Below are 12,642 nucleotides of genomic sequence, written 5' to 3' on the forward strand. Positions count from 1 at the left end.
TAAAATTGGGAGTCTGTTAAAAACGTAAAAAACAAAGAAACTGTGTAAGAGCAAATGTAAGAAAACGTACAAATAAAAATAAAAACATTTTAAAATTCTAACAAATAGCCTTCTTATTACAACATACAGCAAGTTTTCGTTGTGATCCTGATCCATATTATCACCTGAATTATTACTGGGACAAAACCACTAAAACTTTTCACCTTTGAAAACTCAGTACAGTAACAATGTTATTCTACTTTTGTGGGTAATATGCATATAAATACCATATAAAATAGTCATATGTTAAAATGAAGTAAAAATATATAGATAATATGTTAGTTTCATTTTAACAGAGATGTACATGTCATTAGGAGAATATAGCCAATAGTTAACTAAAAAATAAACTGGTGATTTAACTGCTTGAAAATAAATAAACAAATAAAAAAGTTTTAGCAAGTTCCTATGATGGGCCAATTACAGTAGCCTACTAATAAAGTAAACACCTACTGCTGTGAGTTCTGAAACTTACATAATGTTTTAATAGGACTTGTCAAAAATGAAGGGAATAATTTTTTCTCTGTTTCAAAAACAGCGCCATCTAGTGTCTACAATAAGCGTGACCTAAAAATAGTGTAACAGTACACAATAAAATATAAAATATATAAAAACAAAATAACGCTTAGTAAAAATAAACATATGCCATGTAGATGGATGCAATGTGCCGTAGATATGCAAAGGAAAATTAATGATTTTTTTATAAGGCTTTATTATTTGCATTATTTTTCTAATCAGTGGAAGAAAAAAATAGAGACCTTATGGCTTTAACTTTAAATATGCGATCATTGTCTCAATATGTCTGTTTAAAAATAAAAAAGATGTAATAACAAGATAGTGAAGACTAAACAGTATGTCCATCCTTCTTTCCGCTGGGGGGCGCTTAGTGTTCGCTCTTACTGAAGCCCCACTGTAGCTAGAACACACGAATTAGAAGCGGAACAGCCAGTGCGGTATCAAACTGGCTTGCTAACCAACATAAAACGATTTGTATTTGAATAATAATCTATATTTATAAAGCAAAAATGCCGGATTTGGCAGTAGAAAGGGTCGTTGTTCATCCTTTGGTGCTGCTTAGTGTTGTGGATCATTTCAACAGGTAAATATGAGTGTTGTGATCGTGCTGTGGTAAATTTGTTAACTCACTGTCATTATGTCAATGAAACTAGCCGCTACAAGCTAAAGGCTAACTAGACGTTACAGTTTCAATTAAACTCCTCACAAAACACTCTCATTAGCTGTTTCATTAAAATATGCAATTTATATTATAATATAGAACCTCGCCTTAATAACGGTAAAGTTTTATTTTTTACAGAAGTACAGATTTTTGACTCGAGCATAATATGATGAGTAACAGAACACGTACAGTAGCGTTTATAGAAAGAAAGTGTGCTTTTAACAATGCAGTATCCGAAAATAACAATTTAATGCGAAGATTACAATATATAAGTAATTAAAATTTTGCAATAACGATACTTAAGTACTATCTAAGTACTGTTTGTGTTCAAATGAGTCGTGTCAAAGGAATCGGCTCGAAACAGGCCAAATGATTCATCACATTAGATAAATAATGACAATCGAAAAATTGCGTATATTTACATAAGTTAACGGGAAAGTGATTTGTTAAGTATATTAAGGCAATAAGCTATGTAAATGAACTGTCAATATACTATCTATACTAGATAAGTTGCATTCTGATTGGTCACTTGCAAATGTATATAGCTGCTGTGTCCAAGTTTATTACCTATACATAACGTCAACAAAGATCAAGTGTGTCTGTGTATGCAATACACCTGTTTTTATTTTGTAGGATTGGTAAAGTTGGAAGCCAAAAGCGAGTTGTGGGTGTCCTGCTGGGCTCATGGCATAAAAAAGTGCTTGATGTGTCCAACAGTTTTGCTGGTATGTTTGTAGCTTTTTTTGCACAATGCATGTATTTCATGTTTAAATATTTAATAACTAATGCTTTTAATGTGTAATAGTACCTTTTGATGAGGATGACAAGGATGATTCGGTGTGGTTCCTCGACCACGACTACCTGGAGAACATGTATGGCATGTTCAAGAAAGTCAATGGTAGGATCATTTCACGTATAAAGACCAAGTGTTTGCACTATTTAAAGGGATAAGAAATGAATATCCTGTCTCGTGTTGTTTTAAACCTTTGAGTTTCTTTTTTTCTTTTGATGGTAATCACATAGTTGATGACACCCATTGACTTTTATAGTAGGAGAATGAATGGCACTATGGAAGTCATTGGGCACCATCAACTGTGTGATTACCATCATTTTTCAAAATACAGCAGAATAAAGAAACTTATACAGGTTTACAACAACATAAGGGGGAGTAAATTATGACATAGTTTTCTTTCTTTTTTTTAATTTACAGTGTCATTGCTATTTAACTTGACCTTATATCTAATGTGTTATAGTCATGTTTATTTCTTTCAATTCTAGCGAGGGAGCGAATAGTTGGTTGGTACCACACAGGCCCAAAGCTGCACAAGAATGACATTGCCATAAATGAGCTCATGAAACAGTACTGCTCGAATTCGGTATGTAACATTTTTAATTCTACTTACATTGTTGTTTGAACACTTCCTCACAAAAGATACATGTCCTACTTACAATTAAAGATGTAACGATAAACGCGTCACTTTTAAATGACTGTTTAACCATGCTAGTATTACGTCTCGAAAACCCCTGTCCAGCATCAGTCAATTTAAGCAATAACGTGAGACAAACACATTCATTAACGTCTGCTCCGATGTGTTTGTGTTTACAGTGTTTTACTGACTGTATTTAAATCCAAAAAAATTCACATTTAGGGAAACATGTTTACCTAATATTTCTTTAGACAGATCCATCTTTTTATTCATTAAAAAAAATTATGTAATCTAATGAGTTTAAAACTCCTTTCTATTCGGTTTGTTTCTCCTGTGATTGTTGTGAGCACAGGTATCGTGTAGCTTACTCCTGGGTCATAAAGTACACCACATTTCTCACATCATATGCATACTTGCTGATTTATCCTGTGTTTATATGAAAATCTGATTTACTCGTGTTTTATCTGAACCAGATGACCATTTTTCTTACAAACTCAAATGTGCCATGAATAATGTTAATGTTATTTATTTAATGTTTATGTGAACAAAAGGGCACTTACATGTAAAACCAATCTTATATTTGCTTTGCATCAGTAGAAATTGTTCACAAAACCATGATATTATTGATAATCGGCGTGATTTTAGATTTTTTTATCTATGATGTAAAATTTTCATACCATTTCATATCTACTTACAATTGACCTTAAAATGACCCTGAAAAAAAAAAGAGGGCTGCATCTAATCATTTGTCTAATCAAATATATATATAATTTAAAATTAAATTATACATGCATTTGTGTGGATTTTTTTATACATGATTGTTGTAATCAATGCACGCACATATATGATGTAAACAAAAACGTTTATTCTGCAAATGATTAGGTAAGGAATAATTGACGACGGGCCATTGAATTATAAGAAAATAATGCACACCAAGGTGGTAATGCGGCACGACGCGAAGGACCGGAGTCAATTATTCCGCTTATACCACGGTTACCACAAACATTGCTCTGGTGCCTATTTTTAAGACATTTGAAAAGTTAGGTGTGCGGTTTACAGAAAAATAATCAACACCCATAGAACATTTCTCAGCCAATCAGAATGCAGCATTCAACAGACCCGTGGTATAATTGCGATTAATCGTTATGCAACCCTAAAAAAATACATTTTGCAAATAGACAGTGATCCCTATCGTAGAACCATTACATTTTTTTCGTTAAGCATATTTCCACCTAAATTCTCAAAACTACAATGAAATTTTCTTATTAGTTTCATTCTCACTAGTTGTGAAATTCCTCCCCACTAGGGCTGCAAAAAGATTAATAGCGACTAATCGTTCGCAGAGTGGAGGTTTTTGTTTACATCATATATGTGTGTGTATTGCATATAATAATTATGTACATATAAATACACATACATGCAAGTTATAAAAATATTTACATGTGTATATATGAAGTAATATTTTGCTTTTGTTTGTTTGTTTGTTGATCACAAAATACAAAGTAGATGAGGAAAACTAGGATTCCGTGTACTCAACGTGCTGCCATTGTTTGTTTAAATTGGTGCGCTGTAATATGTGGAGCGGATTTATTGCGTTCTGTAGAAAATGAGGAGTGGTTTATATGGCGTTTTGGGAAAAAGGGAGAAAAAATGACAGAATAATACTGCGGATATTGGATTTTGTGTAAAATGAAGAATTTACTTTTAAATACTGACCTGATATAATTCTGATTTTGGCAGTAACTTATTTTTTTCCAAAAATGGCGTTTATCACGTTTTGGAACCAAACTCTTCATATATTTATATATAATTTATATTATATATAATTATAAATACTTAATATATAAATAGATTTTTTTCTAAAAATTATACATGCATGTGTATTTATATTTACATAATTATTAGACAAAAAACACACACATGATGTAAACAAAAAAATTATTCTGCAAACGATTAGTCATGATGAATCGTTTAGCAGCCCTACTCCACCCCTTTGTTATATTCATTCAAAGCTCCTGGGTTAAGTTGTTTGTTTTTCTTTATTATATGATTTTGTTTTGGTTCTTTCTGATATTTTAACATCTTTTATCAGAAAGATGTTGCAGTAGTTTTGTTGATTATTTTATTGTTTAAATCCTACTTTTTCTATCTATGTTAAATAAAACATTTAATTACCCTTACCAACCACCTAGTCCTCCTCTTATTTGTCGCGGCTCTGAGCCAGTCGTGACACTACATACATGTAATAATTCCTAAAAATAAATTCCTCGTACATGTGAACACCAGTGGCGGCTCGTGAATGCTCATCCGAGGATGCGCTAATTCAAAATAAGTGTTCGGATTGTCACGTGTGTGGTTCCCTTTTCCAAAATGTGTCCTGCGTGTAGAGAGAACCTGTGTGCATCACGTGTTTTGTCAAAACAAGTGCCCGCTGCACACGCGCCAAAACCGTTCATGACAAAAGAGACGCTCAAGTCCCCAAAATACACGCTAGACTCTTCCTTAACAGTAAACTCTGATTACGCATGAGATTATGCGAGTATCTGGCAAAAACAAGCGTCTCTTTTATCATAAACCCTTTGGACGCGTCTGCGGCAGGCACTTGTTTTGACGGGACACGTGGTGCACACAGGATCTCTCAAAGCGCACAACACATATTTTAAAATTACGAACCACACACATGACAAGCTACATACATGTTGTGACGAACTTCGCATCATGCGCACTCAAAAAAAAAAGTCACCAGCCGCCACTGGTGAACACATGTGAATTCTTTAAATAAATGTTATTCTTATACCTCCCAAAGGTTTTAGTCATCATTGATGTGAAACCCAAAGACCTGGGTTTACCGACAGAAGCGTACATCTCAGTGGAGGAAGTGCATGATGTAAGTACGAGCATTTTTATCATATAAACGTTTATTTTTGCAATAATATATGTGTTTAATCCCTTTTATTATTTGCTTAAGGATGGAACTCCAACATCTAAGACATTCGAACACGTGACCAGTGAGATTGGAGCAGAGGAGGCAGAGGAAGTGGGTGTCGAACATTTGTTGAGGTACGCAAACTTCTTGCACATCTCGTTCATTCTAGATGTATCAAAATATCTGCAAGCTGTTAAATATCCGATTGTCTCATGCAGGGATATCAAAGACACAACAGTCGGCACCTTGTCGCAACGCATCACCAATCAAGTGCATGGCCTAAAAGGCCTGAACTCCAAGCTGTTGGACATCAAGACTTACCTGGAGAAGGTTGCAACAGGCAAGCTGCCCATCAATCACCAGATTATATATCAGCTTCAGGACGTCTTCAATCTCCTGCCTGATGTCAACCTGCAGGAATTCGTCAAGGCCTTTTACCTCAAGACCAACGACCAGATGCTCGTCGTCTATCTGGCCTCGCTCATCCGCTCCGTCGTGGCGCTCCATAATCTCATCAATAACAAAATCGCTAACCGTGACGCGGAAAAGGAGGGACAGGAAAAAGATGACAGCAAGAAAGAGAAGAAGGACGATAAGGATAAGGATAAAGACAAGGAGAAGGGAGATGCTGCAGCCAAGAAAGATGACAAGAAGGAGAAGAAATGAAACTGAGTCGACATGAACTTGAGATTGCGCAATCTTGGCTGAATATGGGAGGAGTTATGCGTTTCTTTTGTCCTCTTGTAACCACCTGCAAGTTTAACTGGTCATTGTATCTGTCATAATTCCTGTGTTGATTAAAAAGGCGGAAGAGTTTAGTTAAATCTTTCTCTTTTTTAATGTTACAGGCCTGAACTATCTACATTATAATACTTTATTTTGACCATCATAATATTAAGACAGATGACCAGTGATACAGCACAGTCCAACTTCAGCTACATTGTATTTAGATTTGTGAAATTCCTTTTTGTATCATTATAAAAACAATGCTAAACAAGCTTGTTGGGTCTAACATGTTTTATTTGAGCTAGCATACACATTCACAAAGAGTACATTTTAAGTTTACTGTAGTGTTCATTAAAGATTTCCTTTAAAGCGTATTTATTTATGTTTAAGAAAACCCAAAATGATCTGCTATATGATTAAATGATACATTGTAAAAGCAGAATGATTTTAGTTAAAAACATGAGCAGGAGTTTAGTCAGTTGTTCATGTAGGATCATAAGGTGATGAGAGTTAGTTGCTGTCGTCAGTAAGAAGATGTTCTTTGTCATCTGCTTGCGTCTTGCGTTTGATCCCAAAGAGACCAAGGAACTTGAGCTTAATGACGTTGACATACTCCTCTTCCTCAGAAGGCTGGAGTATCAGAAAATACATTTCAGTTATTATATATACTATGGGCTAGGTTTGGACAAAAATGAGCTGACCCATTTACTCACCAAAAAAGTATAATTAAATGTGCCAAAAATGGGATAGTTCACCCCAAATAAAGAAAATGTTTTGATAAATGATGGAAAGCACACAGTCGATGGTACACACTGACTACCATAGTATTTGTTTTTCAATGGAAATCAATGGGTACTGTCAACTGTGTGCTTACCATCTTTTATCAAAATATCAAAAGATGCTCATACAGCACAACATGAGGGTAGCCTAAATCATGAGACAGGATTTTAGTTTTGGGTGAACTATCCATTTGTCTGAGGTCATGCATTGCTACTGGGTCCAAACAGTTTTAAAGGGACACTCCACTTTTTTCGAAAATAGGTTTATTTTCCAGCTCCCCTGGAGTTAAACATTTGATTTTTTACCATTTTGGAATCCATTCAGCTGATCTCTGGGTCTGGCGGTAGCACTTTTAGCATAGCTAGCACAATCCATTGAATTGGATTAGACCATTAGCATCACGCTAAAAACAACAACAAAGAGTTTCGATATTTTCCCTATTTAAAACTTGACTCCTCTGTAGTTACACCGTGCACCGAGAATGATGGATTTTTAAAGTTGCGATTTTCTAGGGCAATATGGCTAGGAACTATACTCTCAAACCGGCTCAACAATCAAGGACTTTGCTGCCACACCATGTGTAATGATATGACGCACTGCCCGAAATTAAAGTCGCCATGAAACGGAAGTAGTGATTGCCTTATTTTCCCCGTGGTGACGTATATCCGAATGAAACGGCTTTTGAGATGAAATAAGGCAGGGCTGGATTTGAATTTGTCCATTGAGATCTGATTGGATCGTTTGAAGTTGGGTCGTGTTGCTAATTGCTAATCGCTGCGATCTTCTCCCGGACCCCGCCCACCTGTCATACTTATGACCGGAAGTGAAGAGAGATCGTTTTGAGGAGGGAAGGAGATTTGCAGTTTTGATTAAAGATTATGAGCACACACAATTTTTTTTAAAATAATGAAGCTCACAGATAAGTCATTTGTTAATAATACCACAATATTAAAAATATAAAGATAGTTTTTCATTTCAATTTCATTGCGACTTTAAAAGTTATCAATGGGACTATTTTCGGGCACTGCGTAAAATCATTGCGCATGCTGCACACATAGTATGGCAGCAAAGTCCTTGATTATTACGTTGGAAGGAGAGTATAGTTACTCATATTGGTCTAAAAAAAATTTGCAACTTTTAATTTTACGCCATTTTTAGTACACGATGTAACTACAGAAGAGTCAAGTTTTAAATAGGAAACATTTTAAACCTCTTGATGCTAATGGTCTAATCAGATTCAATTAATTGTGCAAAGCATTTATGCTAAAAGTGGTATCGTCTGAATGGATTTCAAAACGGTAAGAATCAAATGTTTAACTGTAGGGGAGCTGGAGCATATTTTCAAAAAAAGTGGAGTGTCCCTTTAAATTCAATAGGGAAATAATAAAAAAGAAACAAACATGCTAATATAAGATACTCATATGGTAATGTGAAACTACCAGAAACCCGAATTAATATTACGAATTATTAATATTTTTCTCTATGTGATTTTGGGAGCTTGAAGACTTTGCGTACATTGTGAGTTTATAAAATATGAAGTAGTGCTCATAAACGTCTGTTTAAATAATATCCTATTGAAATGAGTGGGGTTTGGACCCGGAAATACTATTCCTTAGGTCATGACTTAACAAGTGCATACCAGCAAATACTTTTTTGTACATTGTTATTTTGTGCTAAAGAAAAGTGTAAAAGTTTTACACTATATACTAATTAAAATTATAGTTCTACTACATTAGTACTTTAGTACACCTGAAAACGTATATTAAATACCAGTAATACTTAAATAAAAACACCAGCATTTTTCAATATTTTATGTTCTTACCTCAACTTAGATTAATTAATACATACCCATATTTTATCAATGCGTGCATTTTAATCTTTGTACAGCGCTTCGTGAATGTGTTAGCACTTAGCCTAGCCCATTCATTCCTATGGCTCCAAACAAAAGTTTTATTTTGTGCCACCATACTTACTCATGTAACTACTCATGTAACAGTTAAATAAGGAAAACATGGAAGTGTTTGGTGGCATCTAAATTCATCCCTGTTTGGAGCAATAGCAATGAATGGGGCTAGGCTAAATGCTAACACATTCACGAAGCGCTGTACAAAGATTTTAAAAATGCACGCATTTAAAAAAGATAGGTATGTATTAATTAGCCTAAGTTGAGGTAAGAACATAGTAAAGTATTGAAAAACGCTGGTGTTTTCCTTTAAAGAGTAACTAAACCCTAATCCAACTTTTTTTAGTTACTGGTCTGTAAGAATGATGGTTTATTAGTGCTGTTCATTGATTTTAGTAAGTTTTTTTGACATTTGGATATAAAGTGTTTCAATACTAAAATATATGATGTAAAAACGTCTGAGTGCTGCCCTCTTCAGGTTGAACGGTGGCTACTGCAGTTGAATTTTGCTATTGGATGTTGGGTCCAAAAAATGACTCGTGACGTAAGCAGGTTCAAGCTCACCACGCCCTTGTTACGATCTCACCACACACTTGGTACGAGCTTAGTTCGTTCCCTCTATCTCCGTTGGGATCTGCCCACTTTTCTTGCATTTTTCAAATATTGCCAGTGGGTGGAGTCAGGCTCTGACCAGGGGTTTAGTTACGCTTTAAACAGATTTTTTTAGTGTATTGAAATAAATGCTGTTTTATATTGTTTATACGGAAATTAGTGCATGAAATAGTACATTTACTAAGCGTACTTAGTGTGTTTTTTGTATTTTTTTCAACTGCACTGTAAAAAAAATGTAAAAACTTTCTGCACATTTTAAGTTTAATCAACTTGAATTTACAATTTATTTAAACTTTATTGACTAGTAAGGAGTTGCTATAAATTATAAAAATAAAGTTGAAATAGCTTAAGCTAATTCAGCATTTTTAAAAATTATAGCAACTCCTCACTGGTCAAGAGAGTTGATTGAACTTAAAAGTTGATTGAACTTAAAAATTTAAGTTCAACAAGCAATATTTTACCTACAGTGTGAGAACCCTTAGGTCTTTTGAAACCTGTGCTTTTTTAATATAACTTAGGAAATGTTTTTTGCAAAATATAAAAAAGCGCCACTGTTTCCTACAAGTAAATGTAGGCCGAGAAATATTTCATATTTTATTACACAAAGCTATCCATATGAGTTTCAGGACTTGAAATATAGTGCTTGAGATGTACAGCATAATAATGCTTTTCTTTGGCCCATTTTGGAGCCCCAATTTACATTAATCTGTATGGAAAATAATTGTGTTCCTCTTGCTCAGTTAGTAGAGAATTGCATTAGCAGCATGAAAGGGTCATGGGTTCAATCCTAATAACACCAATACTGATCAAATGTACAACAGTATAGCTTGAATGCGTTGTAAGTTGCTTTGGATAAAAGTGCTTGCCGAATGCGTAAACGTGAAAGACCACAAGAGACATTCAGTTAAACTTCATGGTGTTATATGGGTTTAAAATTATGAGGGTGAGTAAATGATGGCAGAAGTTCATTTATATGTGCATCTTGCGTAGTGATATTACACAGCACCTGAAAATAGTCCCCTTGGTAACTTTCAAAAGCAGGGGACCATTTCGGTCAGTGTGTAATATCACTACGCCTGCTGCAGCCATGTTACAGCAGCAAAGTCACTGATTATTACACCAGAATGAGAGTATAGTTCCTAGACATATCTGCCTAGAAAATCGCAAGTTTTAATTTTCTGTCGGTCTTAGTACACGATGTAACTAGTCAAGTTTTAAATATACTGTAGGAAAATATAGAAGCTCTTTGGTTATTTTTAGCACGATGCTAATGGTCTAATCAGATTTAATGGATTGTGCTAAGCTATGCTAAAAGTGCTGGCGCCAGCCCCGGAGATCAGCTGAATGGATTTTAAAACGGTAAGAATCAAATGTTTAACTCTAGGGGAGCTGGAAAATTAGCATATTTTCAAAAAAAGTGGAGTGTCCCTTTAATGTAAAATAATACCTGATGGTTTTCCTGTTCTTCACTGAATGACTCAAGAATGACTGAGACAAAGAGGGTCAGCATGATAAATGTGAGGAAAACGGCACAGGTGGTGATAATAACCCCTCCGAGCACTGGATTACAATTTAACACCTGTAAAGGAAACATGATGGCTGTGGTTAACCAAAAGCTTTTCTGCTGTATTTATTTATACGTTATTTGATGCGTTACATACCTCATCATAGTTGAATATGCCTACTTGCAAATTAAAGATTGTCATAAAGGAATCCGGTATAGATCTGTAAGAGTATAGCTCCCATCCAAAAATTTGATAGCACTATTAAAAAAAAGTAATTATGTGAATTATTATTATTATTTTAAGATATACATATAATGAGTATCCTCATAAGTATGAAAGGCTTATTTAAAGTTCTAGATATTATGCTAATATGCGCGTTCAGATGCAAAACTCTAGCCTGACATGTTTTCTTGTAAATTAGCATATTTTATCAGACTCTTAATGGACAAAGTGGTATTTCTAAATGGCCAAGTGAAAGTAGTAAATGAAAGTACTATAATACATGCCGAGAGCATTTGTGTAATATCACTACAAGAGGTGGCATTTACATCTGGGCTCCAGAATTACAACCTGGTTTATAGAAATGTAAGATTGGTTTGATTCCTTTACACACAACTAACTTACAACAATTAAAACACTGTCTTTATTAGGGCTGTGCAAAAGTATCGATACAGCGAACTATCGTGGTAGTTAGTTGTATCGATAGTGTATCGATATTTCGATCTCTACTGTTGATATTTTAAAAACCATCAAATCCCTCTGGGTGTGTCAAACGACCTCCCCTGCCGCTGCTGTAGTTGTCACAGTCCAGTTGTCTGCCATATACGGCCATTCGGCCAATGTCTCAGAAGTTAGCGGGAGTGAGAAAATGGCAGAAAATGTAAAAACACCTGCAGCCTTCAAAGAGCTGCAGATGTTCAGCTCTTATTTTGTTACATTTTTGATAAAAAAAAAGTATCGCAATGTATCGCAACATGCAACGCACTGCATTGTATCGTGATACGTATCGTATCATGGCCCATGTATCATGAGACGTATCGTACCGGAAGGCCCTTGCCAATACCCAGCCCTAATCTTTATATGATATAGTTCATAAAGAAAGCTTACAGCAAGACAGTATGCCAGGAACACAATGGCGATGACCAGGATGAAGTTGGACATATCATTCCACGCCCGCTGAAGTGTAGAGGTGATGAGGTAGATTTTAGAGTTCAGTCTTAACAGATGCCACATTTTCACACTGCCCAGCAGAACTAAAAAAGCAAAGAGATATCCCATTGTAGCGTCTGCTAGCGCCGTGTCGTTGAAACTGGGAAACCTGGAAGGGAAGATCTTAATTTTTAAGAAGTTGTTCAACAATAGTATTTAAACATTAAAGAAACAGTTCACCCAAAAATGTAACTTCCTCATCTTTATGTTGTACAAAGAAAGGGAATGAGAGAGGCCAAGAATGTAAAGCATCATAAAAGTGGTCAATATGACACTGGCTGGTGCTATACTTGAATGATGATATTAAAGGAAAGCACCACCGTTTTTCAATATTTTACGAT

General features: G+C 35.1%; 2 protein-coding genes across 3 annotated transcripts in view; one reads left to right on the forward strand and one right to left on the reverse strand.

The window, feature by feature from the left end:
• Positions 1-947: 947 nt before the first annotated feature.
• psmd7 (proteasome 26S subunit, non-ATPase 7) lies at positions 948-6,564 on the forward strand. The gene is made up of 7 exons (XM_055213389.2): positions 948-1,135; positions 1,847-1,938; positions 2,019-2,111; positions 2,492-2,589; positions 5,447-5,527; positions 5,609-5,700; positions 5,785-6,564. The coding sequence occupies exons 1-7, from the start codon at positions 1,062-1,064 to the stop codon at positions 6,230-6,232; spliced, it is 978 nt and encodes a 325-aa protein (XP_055069364.1). The 5' UTR covers positions 948-1,061; the 3' UTR covers positions 6,233-6,564.
• Positions 6,565-6,581: 17 nt separating this feature from the next.
• Positions 6,582-12,642, reverse strand: part of pkd1l2b (polycystic kidney disease 1 like 2b) — a 31,395-nt gene continuing 25,334 nt past the window's right edge. For both annotated transcript variants that reach the window (XM_073859381.1, XM_073859380.1), the window contains 4 exons: positions 12,200-12,410; positions 11,249-11,350; positions 11,035-11,166; positions 6,582-6,922 (listed from right to left, as the gene is read on the reverse strand). In XM_073859381.1, the coding sequence (XP_073715482.1) occupies positions 6,803-6,922; positions 11,035-11,166; positions 11,249-11,350; positions 12,200-12,410 (565 nt within the window). In that variant the 3' untranslated portion in view covers positions 6,582-6,802. The remainder of the gene's footprint in view (positions 6,923-11,034; positions 11,167-11,248; positions 11,351-12,199; positions 12,411-12,642) is intronic.

Source organism: Misgurnus anguillicaudatus, chromosome 21 (genome assembly GCF_027580225.2).
Source record: "Misgurnus anguillicaudatus chromosome 21, ASM2758022v2, whole genome shotgun sequence".
Classification (NCBI taxonomy): Eukaryota; Metazoa; Chordata; class Actinopteri; order Cypriniformes; family Cobitidae; genus Misgurnus; species Misgurnus anguillicaudatus.

What these genes read in the sequence shown, in the direction of transcription:
- psmd7 (XM_055213389.2), top strand. Translation starts at nt 1,062, where the DNA reads ATGCCGGATTTGGCAGTAGAAAGGGTCGTTGTTCATCCTTTGGTGCTG. An exon ending in CATGTTCAAGAAAGTCAATG is followed by an intron (nt 2,112 to 2,491) that starts GTAGGATCATTT and finishes TTTCAATTCTAG; the next exon opens with CGAGGGAGCGAATAGTTGGT. An exon ending in GGTGTCGAACATTTGTTGAG is followed by an intron (nt 5,701 to 5,784) that starts GTACGCAAACTT and finishes TGTCTCATGCAG; the next exon opens with GGATATCAAAGACACAACAG.